The 24,354-nt window shown below is 40.4% G+C and overlaps 1 protein-coding gene across 1 annotated transcript; it reads left to right on the plus strand.

Annotated features, from left to right (window-relative positions):
- The first annotated feature begins 239 nt into the window (after positions 1–239).
- Positions 240–23,333, plus strand: LOC113054159 (oxysterol-binding protein 2-like). The gene is made up of 14 exons (XM_026219509.1): positions 240–818; positions 9,419–9,624; positions 15,489–15,739; positions 15,877–16,045; positions 16,825–16,948; positions 17,484–17,550; positions 17,663–17,791; positions 18,695–18,940; positions 19,059–19,179; positions 19,563–19,666; positions 20,584–20,679; positions 20,799–20,983; positions 21,193–21,413; positions 21,520–23,333. Exons 1-14 carry the CDS (start codon positions 661–663, stop codon positions 21,660–21,662), a joined length of 2,220 nt encoding a protein of 739 aa, XP_026075294.1. The 5' UTR covers positions 240–660; the 3' UTR covers positions 21,663–23,333.
- Positions 23,334–24,354: the final 1,021 nt, after the last annotated feature.

The raw sequence follows: 24,354 nt of genomic DNA on the forward strand, positions 1-24,354 counted from the left end.
AACACGAGAAAGTGAAGTAGGCAGTGAATACTTCTTAAATAAAAACTGAATTTTCTTCATGTTCTTCACACAATATGACTTCATGGTTAGTGAGCTAATTGTATGGTGGTGTTGATGTTTTTTGGTTACTCGAGTAATTCTATAGAAAAGATCTGAGTGAAGATGCTTGAAAAATTCCCCTTCTTTATTTCTTAGTAATAACCGGTTTGTTGGCGCCCTCTCGTGGAGAGTACAGCGCGCTGCTTGGAAGACATCAATTCAGAAACACAAATATAAAGCGGAGAGGAAAAACGCCGCATGACATTGCAGCACTAAATACCATAATACAAGGACCAAGAATCTATTCGATATCGGATGCAGCCCTGCTGCATTCATGCCAAGCTTACCTCGGGGTGCATACTTGAGCTCTTAAAAGCCTGTGCATCCTCCTCCTCTCTAATGTCTTTACGTCATATGGCAGATTCTGAGCAAGCTGTGCGTCCGCGATGCATCTACGTCACACACTGTATTTCCCCCAGCAGCATCAGTTTTCCAGCTCCTCCTCTCCTCGCTGTGACCGCAAATTTGACTCCTCGCTCGTGCCCTAAACGTGTTGCATTCATGCGAAGGGACGCGCGCGGTTAATTAGAGGAGGGCAGCGGTGAGGCAGACAGCAGCGACATGACCGAGCTGGTGGTGCGGACCCTTCCGTCTCCTTCAGGTGTGCAGGGTCCCGGGCCGGACACTTATAAAGGATGGCTCTTTAAATGGACTAACTACCTGAAGGGTTACCAGCGCCGGTGGTTCGTCCTGAGCAACGGCCTCCTGTCGTACTACAGGTACTGTACGCGCAGTGCGCACGAGGAGCGCGGGAGTCTCTCGGTGCGCGTGACTTTGCTGTGTCACCCTTGACACCCGCGGTACATTGTTTGACCTGATTTGGGATAGGAGTTTACTAATAAGTTTTCATTAAAAGGCTTCTTGCTCGTGTTGGCACCTGTCATTTCTTAGCTATCCATGCTGCAACAATACCTCTCCTGTTTATAATTAGTAATGGGGACATCTGAAGCCTCTAGTCAAGTAGATCAAGTTTGCACCTTTCTTCAAAGGCCTTACTGAGAAACACTGTTTTAATAATTCAAATAGGCTATACAGTGTATTCATGTTAATAGAACACTGAAGATACTTCTGTTTAATATATAATCAGCATAACAATTCGAGCGAAAAACAAACATCAGTTTGTATGAAGTCTGTATGAAGTAGTTAAATGCTCAGTGTCATACATTTGCCTTGGTTTCATTAGAGACCTTTGGGACACTCCGTTTCCCTGAAATAATAATGCATGAGTTTAATGTGTTGGATGTTCTATTTGAAATATTATTAAGGATATTACTCTTACGTGATAATTGCTTTTGTACCCTTCAGAGGCCTTTCCATCTCTGCAGCTATAAATGGTTAGCTTGCTATACTGCATTGTGGATTTAGTATGGATTTGATATTAACGATGCTCTGATTCAGCACTCTTGGACTCAGAAATCCTGCAGTCATTTTATTGTGGCCTTCATGTTTTATTTGACCGGCATTTTTCAGTGGTCAGTGCTGAGATCTAGCGAGGAGGGTACCAATAAAAAGTAAATAAATATAGAATGCTAGGTAATTGCAAATGAGATGAAAATAGCTGAAATTTGAGTAAATACAGTCAAATCAAAGGTTAAGAAAAAATTCACACACTAATGATATATTCACTTAGAACAATAAAACTATTTATTTTGTACCATAATCACAATAGTAAATTCAATCAAAAGAATGAAATAATTAAAAAAAAAAATTGCCCAATAATTACTTACTATGCTTTTGTGACGACTCGTAAGAGAGGAGGAAGCAATTGCAGGTAATAAGAATGGATATTTATTGATGGTAGAAAATACAGCGAAAGTGAATGATGAAGGCACTGTCCAGGATGTGGGCAATGGTGACGGAAGGTCTACAGTGGCGTGAGAAGTGCTGGATGGTGAAGTCGGTGGTGACGGTGTAGACGGTCGATGGATGAAACCAGGAAGTGACCGGAACACTCACACGAAGACGACAACACGAACACAGTCCAGAACACTAACACGAGAGACGATAATCCAAACGCGAACTGCAGCATGAATGAGGATCTGACAACAGACAGAGAGAGAGGTGAGTATTTGTAGCTGAGTGGTGATGAGGATCAGCTGGAGCGAGACAATCAACACCCAGGTGACCACAATCAACTAAACGAGCACATGGAGACAACGTAAGTACGAAAACAATCACAAAACATGACACGGAGGAAACACTGGATTTCCTACCGTGACAGTACCCTCTCCCCTAGGACGTCACCTGACGTTCCCAGCCTGCTTTACCTGTAGATTGTAATCATCTATAAGGTGGTGATCCAATATGTCCCTAGCAGGAACCCAGCTTCTCTCCTCCGGACCGTAACCCTCCCAATCCACCAAGTACTGAAATCCGCGTCCCCTCCGTCTAGAGTCCAGAATACGATTAACCGAATAGGTGGTTTCCCCATTAACGAGACGAGGCGGGGGGGGGAACCGGGGCAGGCGGATTAAGACGGGAAGAAATCACCGATTTAATTTTGGACACATGGAACACGGGATGAATCCTCCTGTACGCCGGAGGAAGGCTAAGACGCACGGTTACCGGATTAATAATTTTGGTAATAGAAAACGGGCCAATAAATTTGGGAGCAAGTTTGTTAGAAACGGAACGCATCGGAATATTCTGGGTAGAAAGCCACACTCTTTGACCGACGACGTAACGGGGAGGCTTCAACCGGTGGCGATCGGCCTTAGCCTTGGTGCGCGACCTAGCCTGGAGCAGAGCTCTGCGAGCTCTGGTCCAGGTGTGGTGACACCTCTGGACTAGTGCGTGTGCGGAGGGGACCGAGACCTCGGATTCCGTACTGACAAAATTAGGTGGTTGGTACCCTAAACTACACTTAAATGGAGACATGCCCGTAGATGACACTGGCAAAGAATTGTGTGCGTACTCCACAATTGAGAGTTGCTGACACCAGGACGAAGGATTCTTGGAAGCTAAACATCGCAAAACCCTTTCGACATCCTGATTGGCTCGCTCGGTTTGACCATTGCTCTGGGGATGGAACCCGGACGAAAGACTGACAGTCGCTCCTAACAATTTACAGAATTCTCGCCAAAATTTGGACACAAATTGGGGGCCCCTGTCAGAAACCACGTCTGTCGGAAGGCCATGTATACGGAAGACGTGGTCAATGACAGCTACCGCTGTTTCCTTGGCTGATGGCAATTTGGGCAAGGGAATGAAATGAGTCGTCTTCGAGAACCGGTCCACTACGGTTAAAATCACCGTATTGCCCTTAGAGGGCGGGAGGGCGGTAATGAAATCTAGCGAGATGTGGGACCAGGGTCTCGAAGGGACAGACAGCGGTAAGAGTAACCCATCTGGAGGTCGATTGGAAGTCTTACCAATAGCGCAAACCGAACAAGCCAAGACGAAGTCGTGGACGTCACGAGCCATACCAGGCCACCAAAATCGTTGCATGACTAGAAACCTAGTTCTACTAACCCCTGGGTGACAAGCAACACTGGAACAATGACCCCACTGGAGAACGTCTGACCGTAACCCTTCCGGCACAAACAATCGGTTCGGTGGGCAACGAGCCGGGGGCGTTACCCCTTCTAAGGCAGTCAAAACCTTCGATTCGACCTCCCATCTGAGCGCGGAGATAATGATGGTCCCCGGTAAAATGGGCTCGGGAGTAGCAGTACGATCGGAACGCTCAAAAAGACGGGATAAAGCATCGGGTTTGATGTTTTTGGAACACGGCCGGTAAGAAAGTGTAAAATCGAAACGACCGAAAAATAATGCCCACCGAGCCTGCCTGGAGTTAAGTCTTTTGGCGGTTCTAATGTATTCGAGATTCTTATGGTCCGTCCATACAATGAAGGGTACACCCGACCCTTCAAGCCAGTGACGCCATTCCTCCAGTGCAAGTTTGACTGCCAACAACTCTCGATTACCAATGTCATAATTAACCTCCGCAGGGGATAAACGGTGAGAATAATACGCGCAAGGATGAACCTTTTCGTCTGAGGATGCGCGCTGGGACAACACTGCTCCTACCCCCACCTCTGACGCGTCGACCTCCACTATGAATTGACGTGAACGATCAGGGGTGACGAGAATGGGAGCCGAAACGAAGCAGCTCTTCAGTTTGGTAAACGCAGCCTCGGCTGCGTCTGACCACCTGAACGTCAATCTAGGGGAGGTCAAAGCGGTCAGAGGCGTGGCTAGTTGGCTGAAATTGCGAATGAAACGCCGGTAAAAATTGGCGAACCCCAGAAATCTCTGCAGGGCCTTGCGAGACTCTGGGGATGGCCAATCTGCCACAGCCTTAACCTTATCAGGGTCCATGCGAACACCCTCAGTCGAAATGATGTGTCCTAGAAAAGAAACAGACTGTGCATGAAAAACGCATTTCTCCGCCTTGACAAACAACCCATTCTCTAGCAACCGCAGAAGCACTCGTCGTACGTGTTGCACGTGTTCCTGGAGAGACGAAGAAAAAATCAATATGTCATCCAGGTAAACATATATAAACAGATCAACCATGTCTCGTAACACGTCATTAACGAGTGCTTGAAAGACTGCCGGCGAGTTGGTTAGCCCGAAGGGCATGACGCAATACTCAAAATGGCCTCTAGGGGTGTTAAAAGCAGTCTTCCACTCATCCCCCTCCCTGATGCGGACCAAATGATAAGCATTACGTAAGTCCAATTTAGTGAAAACAGACGCTCCCTGCAACCTCTCAAAAGCTGAAGACATAAGCGGTAAAGGATAGGTATTCTTTACCGTTATGTTGTTCAACCCTCGGTAGTCAATGCAAGGTCGCAAGGATCCGTCCTTCTTTCCCACAAAAAAGAACCCCGCCCCCGCTGGAGAAGAAGAAGGGCGGATGAACCCCGTTGCTAGAGAATTGGATATATATTTCTCCATGGCCGCCGTCTCTGGAATAGAGAAGGAATATAACTTGCCCTTAGGCGGAGAAGTACCTGGCAATAACTCTATCGCACAGTCATAGGGACGATGAGGAGGAAGAGAATCAGCCCGAGACTTACTGAACACCTCCCTCAGGTCGTGGTACTCCGCGGGCACGTTAGCCAAATCCACTGCTTCCCCCTGAAACACAGACTCAGAAACATTAACACCAGCAGACAAAAGACAAGACAAATGACATTCCTCGCTCCAGCTAACCACAGATCCGAGACGCCAATCGATCCTTGGGTTGTGTTTCTGGAGCCAGGTGTGACCGAGAACAATGGGGGATAGAGGTGAGACCGTGATGAGGAATGACATCTCTTCCGTATGGTTGCCAGCTGTGATGAGCGAAACCGGTAGAGTGGTCTGTGTGATGACCGGAAGTTTGTGTCCGTTGAGTGCAAAAGGTGCAATGGGGTGTTTGAGGGAGGTGAGGGGAATGTTGAGCTTCCTGGCGAATCTGAAGTCCATGAAACTGCCCTCGGCCCCAGAATCCAACAAAGCGTGAAGATTGAGTGCGTGGGTAGACCACCGTAGACTCACCGGAAGGAGTGTCGATGTAGATGAGGTCTTCTTGGCAGAGATCCCACCCGATAGTAGCCTCGGTTTTACTATCGGGCTTGGTCTTTTACCGGACAGCGCTGGATGTGATGTTCTTGGCTGCCACAGTATAAACACAGTCCCAGGGATCTCCGCCTGATCCTCTCCTCCCGGGAGAGCCGAGCTCGCCCCACCTGCATGGGTTCAGAATCTCCAGGTGGGCTGACCGCAACTTCTGAGCGCTGACGCTGAGCCTCCGGTCTGGTCGCGAGAACCACTCTCCCCCTCCGTCTGTCGGCTTGGTCGAGTCGGTCGTCTATCCTGATGGTGAAGTCAATAAGACCATTGAGAGAAGTGGGGAGTTCAGCGGCGCGGATCTCCTGTTGGATGCGGTCAGCCAACCCATGCAGGAAGTGATCCCACTGCGCCTCCTCGTTCCACTTACACTCCGCCGCCAGGGTGCGGAACTCGATGGCATAGTCGGATACGGAACTCTCTTCCTGGCGTAGATCCGTGAGAAGTCTAGCCGCCTCCCTCCCGGCGACGGAGCGGTCGAAGACTCGTCTCATCTCCACCGAAAGGGTGTGGAACGATGCACAGCAGCTGTCCTGGTTCTCCCACACCGCCGTTCCCCAGAGAGCAGCCCTCCTCGTCAGTAGTGACAAGACGAAAGCCACCTTCATCTCCTCGGTGGTGAACGTGCGGGGCTGTAAGGCGAAGTGCAGAGAACAATGTGACAGAAATGATCGACAAAAGTTTGGCTCACCCGCATACTTCTCAGGAATGGGGAGGCGTGGTTCGGGCTGGGAAATCCCTCCGGAGACGATCGGCGGTGTGGGTGGCGTGGGAGGCGCAGCGGGTGGCGGTTGTTGTCGATGTTGAGCCTGGAGAGCGAGCTCGGACACCTTCGTCACCATTGCTTGGAAGGCTCGACCCATCTCATCTATCGCCTTGTCTTGGCGCTCCATACGATCAACGACTCTGCAAAATGTCCTCCAGCTGAGATGGGGAGCGATTGCCTGCTGCTTCCATGATGGTCAGATCCTACTGTGACGACTCGTAAGAGAGGAGGAAGCAATTGCAGGTAATAAGAATGGATATTTATTAGGGGTGTAACGATACGCGTATTCGTATTGAACCGTTCGGTACGAGGCTTTCGGTTCGGTACGCGGTACGCATTATGTACCGAACGGTTCGTTGGACTAATTTATTATATTTGCAAAATAAATAAAAAATTGTGAAATATAATGATATGCGTTCAACAAGGTAGCTCAATAACCCAAACGACGTAACAGGCAACGCCCCTGACACCCCCGAAGAAAAAAAAAACACCAACTTTATATGTTATATAGGCTACTCAGTCAGGCGCTCGCTCACTCAGTACGCGCTGAAGGCTCGTTGCAAAATGGCCAATGCGTTTAACAGACCAGAAATATAAGATCCTCCAATAACCAACAGGTCTGGTGTTTGGGTGCACTTTACCAATCGATCGGGGCATCCGAGCAAGCACGGAAATCAAAATGGACTAGTACTGTACTGTATCGGAATTTCCTGAGCAGTACGATACAATTAACAGGCCTGCACGTTATTAGATAGAAGAACTGTTATAAATAGAACGTATGCACGGGCAGTTTTGAAAACTCCACCTACTTTGCTCTTGGCCTAGTGCAGCCCAAATCGCGTTGTATCTGAAGGGCAACGCTGAGCCCAGGGTCCAGCGCCGCGCGTACTGAGTGAGCGAGCGCGCTCTGTAGTGGAAAACGCAGGTTTTAAGAACATGCTTAATGTAATTGAGCCCCGTTACAATATTCCTTCACGAGCTCATTTCAGCCAGACCGTAATTCCTGCTTTGTGCCAAAAAACAAAAGCCCTATAGAGAACCAATTGAGTAAAAACACACTCAATATAAAGAGTTATAGAGTTCCATATAAAAAGTTACATCTTTGTATTTGTTCATAACTACTACAACAATAATATAAAATTTTCATTTTTTTTTTTATAAGGAGCTGTTTTTGTTTTATACAGTATGCTACTAAGAAAACACCATAGAAGATGGGTAAAGAATAGCTCCATCATTGTTCAATGTAAAAAAACATACTTTGTTAGTTTTAATAAATATATATTTTTTAAATCAAGGAAATGTATCTGCCAATTTTTTCTTTTTGCTGTATCTAAAACGTACCGAACCGTACCGAACCGAACCGAGACACCAGTGAATCGTATCGAACCGAACCGTGAATTTTGTGAACCGTTACACCCCTAATATTTATTGATGGTAGAAAATACAGCGAAAGTGAATGATGAAGGCACTGTCCAGGATGTGGGCAATGGTGACGGAAGGTCTACAGTGGCGTGAGAAGTGCTGGATGGTGAAGTCGGTGGTGACGGTGTAGACGGTCGATGGATGAAACCAGGAAGTGACCGGAACACTCACACGAAGACGACAACACGAACACAGTCCAGAACACTAACACGAGAGACGATAATCCAAACGCGAACTGCAGCATGAATGAGGATCTGACAACAGACAGAGAGAGAGGTGAGTATTTGTAGCTGAGTGGTGATGAGGATCAGCTGGAGCGAGACAATCAACACCCAGGTGACCACAATCAACTAAACGAGCACATGGAGACAACGTAAGTACGAAAACAATCACAAAACATGACACGGAGGAAACACTGGATTTCCTACCGTGACAGCTTTAGTCACTCGTATTAATAAATGATAATAAATTACTTTGTAATTATTCACAATAACACATTCACTCTTAATAATAGAATAAAAATATATATATATTTTACACAATAATTACTTGCTATAGTAAAGTCTCTCATAATAAAATAAAATATCTTTACCCAATAATTACTCTCATTATAATAAAATACAAATATTCTTTACAGCATTATTTATCGCAATAAAAGGCCTAAATTCACTCCTAGTAACAAAAGAATAAAAGTAAACTTTTATAGCATAATCATATAATAATAAATTCATGAAAATTTATATTTACTCAATTATTTAAAATAATAATTTAGCAAAATAATACAAATAAATTATTATTTTACACAATAATTACAGTAGTTCACTCATAATGATAATATAATAAAAGTACATTATTTTTACAGCATATATCATGTTCTATCACAGAGAAAAATACATTGAGCGAAGAGAAAACTGAGAACACACCGATAAACAAGACAGAGCAGGTTTCTTTAGGTATGAAACAAAATCTCAGCTTTCTAATTTTGTAATTTTTTAAAGAAATTCAAACAATAAATAGTGTTTTGTGGCTCTTTAGGGGTAATGTGTCGTAACAGATCACTAAAGAGCCACAGTTCAAGCGGCACGTGAACCAATAATCTCTTCCTCTTTACTAGTTATAGCGCGAAATAAACATGAATGAACACCAGATGGTATCTTGTTTCAACCACTGAAAGACGTCAATATACACCACTTCTCAAGTTCAAGTCCACCGACATTCAACTCTCCAAAAATGTCAGATGTGGAGTTATGATTGGTCAGATCGTCTGTCAATCAAACACCCGATGCAGGGTCACTCACAATAGTAAAATACACTGATAAAAATGATCTTTAGTACAATAATTACTCTCAATTATAAACTTACAAGTATTTGCACAGAGAATGGGCATTAACTATAAACAAGACTTCTGGTTAGATTTTGAGCATCTCCAAATGGCCAGTTAATCATCTGGCTGATATATCAGACTATCACTAGCATATAGCCGTGTTTGTGATGCTGTGGATCTGTGACTTTCAGCTAGCTGCTTCTTAAACCCGTGTCGGTGTGTTTGTGTATATGTGAATTTGTCTTTAGGACTCAAGCAGAAATGGCACACACCTGCCGAGGCACGATTAGCTTGGCGGCGGTGCACATAGAGGTGGGCGACACCTGTCACTTTGTGCTGACGAGTGGGGGGCGGAGCTACCACCTGAAGGCGTATTCAGAGGGCGAGTGTCAGCGCTGGGTCTCTGCTCTGCAGCAGGCCAAAGCATACGCCACTCAAATGATGCCCCATTCAGGTGAGTGACGGGTCACAGTGCCAATCAAAAGCTTCCCAGAATGCAGTTGGTGTGCAGAACTGTAATTATGGGGAGTTACTTTGAATGAACATATGATAGATTTGTTTAAAATGTTTGCTCACTAGATAATTCCCATCATTTTCAGGTTTGGAAACGTTACTATCGTTTACAGTAAAATGTGTAAAAGGGTCTTAATAAAGAATGAGAAGAGGTGTTGATGTGTTTGTTATTAAGTAATCTGTCTTGATATTCAGGATTTAATAATACATTTATCTCAACCGTATACATTATTTTTAAACAGGTCTGCATTCTTACCTTCTCGTACCTTTTATTGCACATAGTAGAACTAAACAGGAATTTCCTTTTCTGACTTAAAGTGCTTAAATCAGTGCATGCTCCTATTATTTACTGCAGATTTACCAACCAGTTTAATCTGATCTCAGCTGTTTTGAATTATATATATATATATATATATATATATATATATATATATATATATATATATATATAAAGAACAAAAAAGATCCTTTCTATAATGAAAAGGGGAAAAAAGCATTGTATTGTTTAAGAAAATGCCACTAGGTGGTAGCATTTTTCATGCTTTCTCTTTTATAACATGCAAATATATGCAAAGTAATTATTATTTCATCATAAACATTCTGCATTAAATGTGTTTATTTTTTGTGTTACATTTAGTAAAAACACATTTCATTGTTTCTCGACCAATATTTGAAAATAAATAATGCAATGCATTTTTATTATTCCACTTTTCAGGATTTTGTCCTGGTAGCTTGAAAAAAAAACACCCAGCTAAAATATATCAACATATTTGATATTTTAATTGTACAGATCATTTTACAGTGTTTCCGGGTGCTCCTGTATTATTGCACTTACATGAGTCTCTTTTCTTGTTCAGTTTGATGCCAAACATGATTAATTTGCACACCTTGTCATTGGGATGATACGATGTGCTGCTGAATGGAGTGACGAGCTTATAAGCTCCGCCCACTGTGCAGTCTGGAGAATGTGAGGGAAAGAGGGAGAGGGAGAAGGAAAACAGGAGCGAGAGGGATGGGAGGGAAGCTGGGAAGGTGACTGAGGAGACGCTACATTTTAACATCATCTTCACTAAATAAACATTGTTCGCTTTGTATTTATCAATGATTTGATCCTGTGGAGAAAAGGTAAGGAACATTATGAATACTTATGTTTGATTGCCATTTATGCAAAAGCATCTTTTGTCTTTGTGGGAAAAAAATTCAGTTCATAGATGCTTTTAGCCTGTATTTTATTTTAGTATGATATGAATTTGATTGAATAGTCTGTTTTACATACCAAATCAGCTTTGATTTCAAAGTTCTGTGAGCAGTAGCTATTTATAGCTCAGTTATGAGTGGGAATGTGTGAATTATTATAGATTCTCTGAAGCACATCGTGGCTACTCTATTAATCCATTCACATTTCATAGAACGTGTTTATATTTGTATGTGGTCACTTACTCTTTTATGGGCCTAATACCTTTAGTGCTTACAGCTTACTCTCAGGATATGAATTAGGAACCAATGTTGGATAATATGTTACATGTTTAATAACAATATGCTACATTTGAACATTTGCTTGTGTTCAGTTGTCAGGGTGTTTCTAGGTTGTTGCTAGCAAATTCTTGGTGTCAAAAGGGTCTCTTTCTTTGAGTGTGGTCTGTAAGTTGTGTTGTAAGTGTGAGAAACATGACTCGGTGCAGAGCAGAATTTTCAGAACTTAACCATCGCTTGTTTCCGAGATCCTTCCAGTTTTTTATGTTTGTCACCACACATCGAATCTTCCCTGTTCTGCGATCTGCTGTTAGTTTAGGTGTGGTTATTCAGAGATGAGTCACACGTGTATCTCCAGCAGGTCAGAGGAAGGTTTGAGCGAGCATCTCTTGTTCTCGCTCTGTCTGTCTCTGTGATGATGCTGGCAGGAGGCACAGGCACACAATGGCTGTATGTGGGTCATCAGACTGGAGGAGTTCTCATTCTCTCCTCTTCGATTCTGCTCTCTTGAGATCCACGCTAATCCACTTTCCGCCGATTGTTTTCTTGGCAAGCAGAAAATTGCAGTCTTTTGCTTGGATTAGGTTGAAGACGCTTTAGCTTAGATAGAGTTTGGGTAGAAAGACTGAAGCTGGCATTTCAGTGATCATGTAATCTTTGCAGCTGATGAGTTCGGCTTAAAAAAATCTTACTTGCAAAAAGTTCTTCAAAATATATTCTCCATATATATATACATACATACACACACACACACAGGAGTCAGTGTATTGTTTTGTGTGAACTCAAGAATACTGTAATAATGTTTCTAGCTAAAATAATTTTGTTGACCTGACTTGGATACTCATGCGTTTGATTAAAGTAAGTACATATTATGTTGCAAAAGCAGGCATCATTTTATTATAATGAATGGACTTTTTCTCTTATTCAATATAAACAAATATCCAGAACCAATTTTTAGGTACTGGTTTATTTTTGTTTTCTGATCGACAAAATAAATAATAATAGGACTATATAAGATGAAGTAATTAATCCTAAATAATAGTAATGCTACATAATAATTCATATTACAATTAAAAACTTTTATATACATTCATTTATGTCCTTTTTTTAGCTTTTTTAGCTGACAAAATAAATAATCATAATACTACAATGAAAAACAAAAAAGAAAATTATTATTATTATTTTTTTATTATTATCATGTAGTAATAAATTATGAAAAGTTGTTATGTAAATGGTTGCAAGTTTATTTTTGTGTCTATTTTAGAGGCTATGTCTAACTGTTGAGCTTTTATTAATACATTATTATTGAAGTACTGTCAATTATTATTTATTATTAATTATGCAAACAATTTTGAAGTGTTTTATCATTTTGTCATTTGCTAACACGGGCTGCATTTATTTGATCTATTTGATTAAAAATACAGTAAAAACAGTAATGAGGATTATTAGTGCAATCTAACATTTAAATTGTAATATATTGTAAAATGTGATTTATTTCTGTGATCAAAGCTGAATTTTCAGCATCAGTCCTCCAGTCTTCAGTGTCACATGATCCTTCAGAAATCATTCTGATTTATCCGAATTGCTGCTTAAGAAACATTTCTTATTATTATCAATCTTGAAAACGGTTGTGCTGCTTCATATTTGTGTTGGAACGGTGATGTGTTTTTTTTTCAGATATAACATATTTCACAGATGATCTGATCAGTGCAGCAGGTCATTTAAAGGGCACTCTTCTTCCCTTTTATCTCCAGTCTCTGATACAGCCTACAGACTGAGTGAGTTTCAGTTAACAGTGTGCCAGCATGTGTCCCGCTCGTCTCCTCGTGTAGCCGCCTCAGGCTCATACAAGCAAGTGCTTCCAAAAATGTCTTTCGGCAAACAAGACTGAATTTACAGCCTGTTCTCGTCTATTTTCCAGTGAGTGATGGTCATGTTGTGTGAGAGAGCAGGCTAAGCGAGATGCATTAGCCCATGTTGTTTTTTTTTTTTTTTTTTCATTCTCCTTATAGCTGCTAAAAATAGCCATCCGCCCAGTTATGTGAGACCTTGTTTCCATGGTAGCGGTGTTCATTCACAGAAATCTGGTGTTTTGAATGGGATGCTGCTGGTTATTATGACGCGTCTCTTTCACGTCACCTACTGCCCACATTCAGCTGTGATGTCCTTCAGCTCTATAATGACATCTGGATCTGTTTGAGCATGTTCTTTCTCTCTCTCACTCTTTCTCCGATGGCCATCAGCTCCCATTACAGCTTCTGTCCATCTCTGTGGTCATTTTTCAGCATCTATTTAAAGCCTGGCTGAAAGATATCCTTGTAATTGAAAAGACATCCACAAAAGGAGAGTTTTAGTTCTCAGCTGTCACGTCAGACTCCTCCAGCACTGTGTGCGTTTGTGCTATTTATAGAGATATTTGAGTTCAGCCTGCAGCGCTGCGGTAAATATGTCAGCTGCAGAACATCACAACACATAATAACTTCACTTATTTGAAGGAATGGGCCATTCTTTTGATTACCACAGGCATTGATTTTGAATTCCCCATCAGTTTACATACAGTTTACACACTTACATTGGAAGTCTGTAGCAGGGCTGTTAAACTTTTGCCAAGACCCTCAAATATGACGATCCCTTTGCAGCTACTCTATATTTGTGATAAAAAAAAAATTATAAAGACAACATTCAAAAAATAAATATTAATTATTATTAATATTATTAATAGGAATTATGATCATAATTAACAATACTTATATTGACAAGTTAAAACTTGCACATATTAATTTTCATAATCCTTATCACATTAAAAAGTGATCTAAAGCAACAATATATATATATATATATATATAATAAGAAATAAATTCCAATAAAACTGTGGTTCTTGAAACTTCTGGAATCATAAAATTAAATGTGGTTAATGTACGTACCTTTATAAACACTCCCATTCTTTGTTAATGATCGTTTACAGATGATATATTTTATGGTTCTGTTAGTATTATTTAGAGGACCTTCAAATATTGTTGGACATTGGGGGCCCTTCGACTCAAAAGGTTGATAATCACTACCCTAGAAATCTACATATAAAAGAAATAGATGATTTGGAGTAGTGTTTTAAAAGCTATACAAATACATTTGAATTAAGTTGTAATGTTTTTCACACAGTATTCAAATAAAATGACTGAGGGCTGAATGTGTTCAGGTATTTTCGGTGGTGATCGAGAACATGTCACATGCTGTCAATGTGCCATTTTTGGAGTACATGAAATATTTAGTTTGACACAAACGAATATGAGACTGTAGTGGATATACGTTCAGTTGTTTATAGTTTTTCAAATCCCATGAAGTTCAGCTACTGGAACATTTTTGGAAAGACATATGGTCAATGTTTTGTTGGTTCTTCCTACATACAATTAAGTACAGCCCATTGAAAAGACAACACTTTTTGATTTTCATTCATGTAAAATAAACAGAGCTGTACTTCCCTTAAATTTACATTTACATTTAGTCTTTTATCCAAAGCGACTTACAAATGAGGACAATAGAAGCAATCAAAATCAACAAAAGTGCTAGTGCTATGCAAGTGCCATAACAAGTCTCAGTTAACGCAGTACACGAATAAAGGTTTTTTAAGTTTATAATAAATGAAAAGAAAATCAGATAGAATACAAAAAGATTAGAAAAGCTAGTGTTTGTTTTAAAAAAAAAATTAAGAAAACAAGTAGTCAGTAAATGAATAGTGTGCAAGTCTAAAATAGGCAATTTTTTTAAAGAATAGATTTAGAATAGAGAGTGGTAGAGTTAGAGGGTCAAATAAAAGTTGAAAGAGATTTGTTTTTAGCCGATTCTTGAAGATGGCTAAAAACAAAAAAGAAGGGATTAAGCTGTTCGGACTGAGTAGCAATGTGGTCTGAGAAAGTCAGCTGATCATCAATCATATCTACAAGACTTCTAGTTGTGTTTGAAGGAGTTATGGTTGATGTGCCTAACTTGATGGTCAACTTGTGATGAAACGATGGGATTGCTGGAATCACAAGCAGTTCTGTCTTGGCAAGGTTGAGTTGAAGGTGATGGTCCATCATCCAGGAAGAAATGTCTGTTAGACAAGCTGAGATGTGAGCAGCTACCGTCGGATCATCAGGATGGAATGAGAGGTAGAGTTGAGTGTCATCAGCATAGCAGTGGTATGAAAAGCCATGTTTCTGAATGACAGAACCTAATGATGCCATGCTCAGAGAAGAGAAGTGGTCCAAGAACTGAGCTTACTATACGCACTTATGCATATCTTACGTATATCTTCTCATTTGGCGTCTATCTCTCCATTTCACTTTTCTCCAGACGACTCTGGAGACGAGGGTCCACTAGCCCAGCCGGACCGTGCTCTGGTCCAAGGGGCGCTCAAGACTCTGGCCAGCAAGCTTGAAGACCTCAGCACCTGCAACGAGCTGATCGGGAAGCACGGCGCGGCCCTCCAGCGCTCCCTCAGTGAACTGGAGGACCTGCGGGCCCCCAGCGACGGCGCAGATAAACTGAAATCCGTCAACGAGCGAGCCACTCTCCTCCGCATCACTTCCAATGCTATGATCAATGTGAGTTTCAGTGGCTTAGTTATAGTTGACTCTGCTAATTAAAACGAACATTTTAGCATAAAATCTTTAAAAAATGGCTGAAGCTGTAACAGAAAATGAATGATGAATGTGAATGATTGGGCTGGTTTTTGGATCAGGCCTGCCAGGACTTTGTGGATCTAGCGGAGGCACACAGCCGGCGGTGGCAGCGCGCGCTGCAGTATGAGCGGGAACAGCGCCACCACCTGGAGGAGACTATCGAGCAGCTAGCCAAACAACACAACAGTCTGGAGAGAGCCTGGAGAGAATCGCCCAGCACACACGATAGTGAGGCTTATTGATTGTTTCATTTTTTTGTCTGTGGAGCACAAAATGCAATGTTTTGCTGAATGTCCAAACTGCTATGTTCTCTACACTGAGTGTGAAGAATAAACTGAAGCTGTCATGCTTTAAAAAAGACAAAAAACGTAAAAGTTGTTATTTTGACTCATGTGAACTATATTACAAGAATTATACAATATTTTTAATGTAAACTAGGCCCGTTGATTTAAAAAAAAAAATTTTTAAAGAAAATAATCGTTTTATACACCAAGCATGCATTAAATCGATCAAAATGACAGAAAATATATTATTAATAATAAAGCTTTACATCACAGGAATAGTTACATTTTATAAGATAATAAAATAGAAACTTTATTTTAAATCGTAGTAACATTTCACAATATTACTGCCTTTAATGTATTTTTGATCAAATAAATTGAATAAACTGGTGAGCACAAGAGAGTTCCTGAAAACATGAACAAATCTTACTGACACACCAACTCTTCAACTCTAGTGTGATTGTTTCTTTCCCTTTGTTATCCAAATGTATTAAGTACAATTTAAATTTAAATGTATGAATTATTTTACTTTGAGAATTATATTAGTTTTACTGGCTTTGCAATGCAAGCACAATAACACTATATAAATCCATGAAAATTGTTTTTTGCTTTCTGTATGTTATTACAGGCTAGGCTTAAAATGTAACACTTAGTTTTAAACAGAAAGAGTTTTCTGATAATGCTGAGCCATCATTAAATCCAGACTTTCCGTGTGTTGATCTTCAGAAGGTGCAGAGGGGACACTGGAGGGAGAATCCAGTGAAGAGAATGAAGACATAGAGTTCTTTGATGCCATGGAAGATTCTCCGGCCTTCATCACAGTACCTGCAGACGATCACTCACAACACAGGTTTACAAGAAGAAAGATCATGTCTGACAGAAAGTGTCTTTTAGTGACAGTTTCAAACAACACATATACTTACAAGAGCTTGATAAAGTAACACGCTCTTGTCATTATGGGCATATGTGATATTCATTTTTTTTAGCTATTTCTCTTAATAATAATCAATGTGCTGAGATTGCTGCAAAATTATTTGAATAATTTTTAGGTCTCACTGATTTCGGATGTACGTTCCCTTAAGTGGTGCTTAAAAGCTAAATGAATTGTGGGTTTCATGTAAGTTATATGGTCTCTTCCTGTAAAAGTGGGCAGTTCTCGGCCAAAACAAGTGGACGCTAAGTGGAATGATGTTATTGTAAATATTGCACACAACAAATAGTTTTTCAGTATCTATACAGTCTTTATCTACTCTTTGCCTGAATAATGAATGATCTTCCCCTAGTGTGGCTTGTGAGTACATTACATATTTACAGTAAGAAGTAATTTGATATTTCAGCCCTCACTTGTGTTTCTGATTGTGTGTGTGTGTGTGTGTGTGTCTTAGACACTTGAGCAGTAATCAGAACGTGACCAGTGGAAGTTTATCCAGAAATTGGAGCCAGGATGACAATGTGAGTTTGGGCTGTTTATTCATAACATCGAAACAGAACCACACGTGCCAAATAATGTTAATATTGATTCTGTTTATGTTTGCTCACTATACTGTTTTCTCTGTGTGTACAGAACGGTTCTGGTAGCTACTTGCGCAGGGGCAGACGCTGTCGTATCCCAGATAAGCCCAACTACTCCCTGAACCTGTGGAGCATCATGAAGAATTGCATTGGAAAGGAGCTCTCTAAAATCCCCATGCCTGTAAGAGGAGCCTCACTATATCATTTGTGCTATATAGTACTGAGCTGTGGGAGATAATACCCAATGATTATAATTAAAGAAACAGTTCAACCAAAAAATACGATTTGCTGAAAATGTACTCATCCTCAGACCATCAAAGATTGCAAAATGCATTCCATCAATTCCTCATCAATGGATCATTCGCAGTGAATGGGTGCCGTCAGAATGAGAGTCCAAACAGCTGATACAAACATCACAATGATCCACATCACTCCAGTCCATCAGTTAACACTGTGTGAAGTGAAAAGCTGTGTGTTTGTAATGAGCAAATCCATCAAGATATTTTTTAACTTCAGTCCTGTATTCACAACATTGATTTCTCTCGTCTGAACCAGGAGAGAAATATGCACAGGTCACGCAAGTTTGAACAGTCCAAAAACAGTTCTAATATGTGGGTGGATTTTGATGTGAGAGACAACAGAGGATGGCCTTTTTCATTGGAGGAAGGGTTATTATGGATTATGGACTGGTATTTTGGACAGAAGTAACAGTTTTTATGTTGAAACAGCTTATTTATTGATTTTGATAACCACACAGCTTTTTGCTTCACATGGCATTAACTGATGGACTGCTGTCGTGTGGATTACTTGTGGATTATTGTGATGTTTTTAATCAGCTGTTTGGACTCTTATTCTGACGGCAGCCATTCACTGCAGAGGATCCATTGGCGAGCAAGTGATGTGATGCTACATTTCTCCAAAACTGTTCTGATGAAAAAAAGCTAACTAACAAACAATGTACATCTGGGTTGGCCTGGCTACATTTTCAGCACATTTTCATTTTTGGGTGAACCTTGAAATTCTCAGAATCTTGGTTATCTGAATCCTGACATATATCTGTGTGTGTCTGAATCCTCACTCCCAGGTGAACTTTAACGAGCCGTTATCAATGCTGCAGCGCTTGACAGAGGATCTTGAATACAGCGAGCTCCTGGACCGGGCGGCACGCTGTGACTCCTCTCTGGAGCAGATGTGTCTGGTGGCTGCCTTCTCCGTTTCGTCCTATTCAACCACCGTCCACCGCACAGGGAAACCCTTCAACCCCCTGCTGGGAGAGACCTATGAGCTGGACCGTGTGGAGGAGTACGGATACCGCTCCATCTGTGAACAGGTCAAATATGCATATATATAATAATATATATGTAACATATATTACTTACCTATTTATAGTTGCATAAAATGTTATTAATGTTGTTAATGTCAGTGATTGTGTGACACCTCTCTCTCAGATAAGTCATCACCCTCCGGCGGCTGCCCACCATGTGATATCACAGCGAGGCTGGACCCTGTGGCAGGAGATCACCATCGACAGCAAGTTTCGTGGCAAATACATCTCCATCATGCCGCTAGGTGATGCATCATGAGCTATGAGTCACCTTTAGAGCACATTCTCATCATTATTACATTACCTCATGATTTATGACCAGTGTTTTAATGCATAAATGTAGAAAATGTCTAAAAATGTTTTTTGACAAAATGTTTTTAAAAACAACACTAGTTACCTGTAGTGTCTGTATAGATGTGCTGCTTTCAGGTAAACGTTACTTCAGAGGACAATTTCATTTGTGAAATAGTTTCTGTTTTTATAGAACTTTTTGTACTGATGTTTATTGCAGATCTTCCTGCAGCTTTGAGATAATTTTAGAGCCAATCAACCTTTGCGTTTATTTCCATGTACGTTTCTCTTTCTCCTGCCGTTGTTTGCTCACAGTGCCTCTCTTTTCTCTCTGCAGGCAACATTCACCTGAAGTTCCACTCCAGTGGGAATCATTATGTGTGGAGTAAGGTGACCTCCACTGTGCACAATATAATCGTGGGCAAACTATGGATAGATCAAGTATGTGCCTGGTGTCATTCTCTTTTCTCTCCTTTTTCTTTGTTAGTTAGCTTTTCATATTATGCATTTCCTTCTAAATTTATGGCACAAAAGGATTTCTTTTTTTTCTTTTTTTTGAAAGAATATCCTGGTTATTTGTTTCTATTTAATAAATGTGTATGGGGACAAAATGTGTATGCCGATAAACTACAAAGTGACACACACACACACACAATATATATATAAAGGTGTCATTAAAATAATAAAAAGGCTCATGCTCTGTATACCAGAGTTATTTTATGATCATTATATTTATATTTATGAATATTTTGAATCAGCTTTTATTTTATATTTTAGTTTTATATTTATTTATTTATTTTGTATTATATTTTTATGTATTTTTTTATTTTATATTTCAGCTTAATTTCAATGAATGAATGAATGAATTAATTCCAAGTCTTTTGAAGCTGTATGCTAAATATATTTGAGAAACTGGTTGAAATTGAAATCATTATTTACTAAAATCTTTATTGTGGTACTCAAATAAAACATTTGATGTGTTAGATCAAGTATGTTAAGTCTCAAATCTTACATCAGATTTGACAGAAGGAAAAAAGTCATATGGGTTTGCAGCAACATGAAGGTCATTTTTGAGTAAACTATGGTTTGAGTCCTCGTGTTGAGGCATTACTCATCTTCAGCACTCCATCTGTTTGAGAAAAGTCACCACTGACAGGAAACAGGAAACAGCTCTGGATTGAATCAGTGGGGAATGCAGTTAAAGTGAATTGACCACCAAGGCATGAAATCAAAACAGATCATATTAACTTCCCTAATAAATGTTCATTTCATGTCACTTAACTCTAATCCAAACACCTGCTCTTCATCACTGCAGCTCTGTCATTATTATTAATGCATGACTCTTTGTCCTGATGCAGTCTGGGGACATTATAATCATGAACCACAGGAACAAGGACAAATGCCACCTCAAGTTCTCCCCATACAGCTATTTCTCCAGGGATGTTCCCCGCAAGGTCAGTCAGTCTGTGTATCAGTCGCCTTCATTCAGTCCTCCAGCATGTGAAATGTGAGGCTGTGTGCTGCTGCCCTCCGCTGGGTGATGAGTGAGCGCTGTGTGTCCTCCCGTCCACAGGTAACAGGCGTTGTGATGGATGCTGAAGCCTGCACCCACTACATTCTCTCCGGAACGTGGGATGATAAAATGGAAAGTGCAAAGATCATAGAAAGCAGCCACGGCTCTGGAGGATCTGAAGGCAAACAGAAAACTGTCTATCAGACTCTACCTCCAAAACTAATGTGGAAGAAATACCCTCTGCCGTAAGAGTCAGTCTGTCCGTCTATATCTGTTTATCTATCTATCTGTCTGTCTTTTTATATCATATTCTTATTATTTATAGAAGTGACAATTTTAATCACATATGCTCAAAATTACTTGGGAACATTTGTGCTGTGAAAATGGCTCACTGCGCTGCATTCACATTCATTCATAATGTCTACTCTCTTTTTTTTCTCTTCTGTAATTCCAGTGAGAATGCAGAGAACATGCATTACTTCTCTTCTTTGGCTTTGACTCTGAATGAGCCGGAAGATGGCGTTGCCCCAACAGACAGCCGCTTACGGCCCGACCAGCGGCTGATGGAGGCGGGCTTGTGGGATGAAGCTAATACTGAGAAACAGCGTCTGGAGGAGCGTCAGAGACTGGAGAGGAGGAAGAGAGAGGCGCAGGCCAACCTAGCACTAGAAGAGGGTAAGACAGCCTCACACACTCATTGTTTCACATATCTAGTAGGCAGTATACAGTACAAACAGCAGGAGAACATCTCGCTGAAGATGTTTTATGCTGGTTTTGACAGGTAAGGAGGCCGAGAGCTACCAGCCCTTGTGGTTTGAGAAAAGGACTGATACAGAGACGGGTGAGAGCAGCTACGTGTATAAAGGAGGCTACTGGGAGGCCAAAGACAGACAGGACTGGAGTCAGTGCCCTGCCATCTTCTGAAGCCTCTCTTCCATACCAGGAGCAGCTGGCCATTCCAAGTCATCCTGTATTAGGAAAAGCTGCTTTCTAATGTTTCCCATTCCAAGGAGTTTCGAAGATGTGGAATATGCCAATTCCAAGGCACCCATATGTGTTCATATATGCATCTTAATTTGGTGTGCATTCATGGGGGCGTTGAGACACCTGTACTGTAGCAGGCATAATTCACATTGCATGGAAAACCGTTCTAAGCACAATAGATGGAGGCACTTTATAAATAAATGTATACGATGATGATCTGGGGAATGCAACACTTCACCAGGGAAAAGAGTCTTCCTCAAAGCTGATTTATACCCTGATTTTTAACCGTTTCAGGTCAACCGTATGATATCCATGAGAACAGACATTCAAAGCACATGCTACTTTTGAAGAATGAAGACCGAATGCCCTCAAGACTGTGTTCCTGCATTGAGCTGTAGTGTAGATGAGGTGTTGTGTAGTTTCAATAGTGCAAACATGCTCCATAAACAACCTAGATAGAGTCCGGATCAGTATATTGATGTTGCTTCAACAAAATAACAATTACCAAGGCTTAGATATTTAATGCCAGAATTTGTTTTTAGCTGCCCATTTAGTTATTTAGCACAAGCGTAATGTAAATGTCATTGTGTAGGTGATGAATTACGGCTTAATGGAAATTCTCTATATAGAGTCATGGCTAAATGTTTGCAAACACGCTAAAAAAATCAAACTATCAAGCATTTAATTATTTAAATAGATGAATTAATACTTGCACATTGCTCTATTATATGACTTTTGAAATGATTATGCAAATAAAGCATGCACTTCAACAGATATGCTCATATATTTGTTTAACACTCACAGGTATCAGTTCACATTTTAGGGTGTTTTGCAAACCTTTGGCCTTGACTATATTGTTAATAACTAGCATTTTGTGGTAGCAATACTTTCTAGTTTCCAGTATTAGCTGCTTAAGCACATTTACACTACATACAGTTCACCATTAAACAGTGGTCTGGAATACTGACCGTAAACTGTAACCAATATGAGGCTGAAGGCTCATGTTTGGCATTAAAACATTCAGAAAATTAGCAGACCACTGTTATGTACACTCAAAATGAGGTTATACCATGTCAGAACTATGTAAGTATACAATGTAAAGGCCTGACTGATATTTACTGTCTGTGTTTGAGTTTTTCAACTGAAAGAAAGTGCCCTCGGAGAAGGTTTTGAGATCAGCTCCAGAAACACTGCAAAACTGACACTTCCCAGTGTACACAGTATTAACCTGATGTATTGAAACCTTAAAAAGCGGACTATTTTAACAAGATAAATTGAATAATTATGATGCTGATATATATTAACGCTGAAAGTTTCAGTGTTTCAGGATGCTGCATTCCAAGGACTGTCTACATTTTTCACTAGATGATGTAAATTTGCAGTCTTGGTTGTTTTATATAATCTGAATGTATCGTATTTTAAAAGAAGGATATTGAGAATAATTACATGTGCAATATTTCAAGGTTTATCAATGGTGTTGTTCAGCTATGTTGGTTTGTTTTGAAGCATTTCAGTTTCATTGACGCCAACGTACTTTAGCAGTGGATCATAATTAATTTTTACCTTGAAATATCAGTTTCAGAATCGTTCTAAGTCATCTTTCACTGATATCTAAGAAGGTATGTGTTTTTGTTTCTTGCCCTTAATTATCTAAGTTTGGGGAACGACAGCAACAAATGCAGGTGTTCATCTTTTCTACTGAAGGCTAATTTTCATAGTGGTATATTTACGACAGTGAATTCCACTCACTTGACAGTAGGAGGCGCCAAAGTCGCGAAAATACACAAAACTGCGCTCCGTGGTAAAACAACACAGTATTGTTTTAATCTTATAGCAACAATTTAGTCTCCTGGCAACTAAAATATGCTGAAATCTACAGAGTGAATGTGAACATTATTTCAATGTTTTGCATTCACCTTACGAACACACATGTTCAGCTGTAGTTGAACACAAATAATTTTTATTTAGCATTGATAAAATGTCTGGATGTTTTATTTCACATCGACACTTTAAAGTAAATATGTGACCGTATTCTCACTTAATCCTGGTACTATTATTGCACACTGAACAATCCTGATCCAGTGGTTCAGAAGGGCAGGTTTTACCCATACTTCACCAGTACAGTACTTCATCCAAGGTTAAACTGCTCAACAAACTGGCCTCAAAAGCATTTCAATGAGTAGTTCACTCCAAAATAAACATTTGGATAATTTTACTCACTTTCAGGCCATCCAATATGTAGATGAGTTTGTTTTTTCATCTGAACAGATTTGGAGAAATGTATCATTACATCACTTCATCACCAGTGGATCCTCTACAGTGAATGGGTGCCGTCAGAATGAGAGTCCAAACAGCTGATAAAAATATCACAATAAAACACACCAATCCAGTCCAACAATTATTGACTTGTGAAGTGAAAAGCTAAGTGTTTGTAAGCAACAACAACAAAAAACAATCAAGGAATTTTTCATGTTAATCTGTCGCTTCTGGCCAAAATATGAATCTGCTTCCTTCAGTAAAAAAATAAAAAAAATAAAATCCACCCACATATTTAAAACTGTTTTGGACGTTTTGCTTGTAAATGGTGCTTGATCTACAATTTTTTTCTCTCCTAATTCAGCCAAGATGAATT

The sequence above is a fragment of the Carassius auratus genome, chromosome 35, assembly GCF_003368295.1.
Source record: "Carassius auratus strain Wakin chromosome 35, ASM336829v1, whole genome shotgun sequence".
Classification (NCBI taxonomy): domain Eukaryota; kingdom Metazoa; phylum Chordata; class Actinopteri; order Cypriniformes; family Cyprinidae; genus Carassius; species Carassius auratus.

Excerpts from the sequence above, each read along its gene's own strand:
- LOC113054159 (XM_026219509.1), top strand. The coding sequence starts at position 661 with ATGACCGAGCTGGTGGTGCGGACCCTTCCGTCTCCTTCAGGTGTGCAG. Across the intron at positions 819-9,418 it reads GGCCTCCTGTCGTACTACAG|GACTCAAGCAGAAATGGCAC; the intron begins GTACTGTACGCG and ends ATTTGTCTTTAG. Across the intron at positions 15,740-15,876 it reads CTTCCAATGCTATGATCAAT|GCCTGCCAGGACTTTGTGGA; the intron begins GTGAGTTTCAGT and ends TTTTTGGATCAG.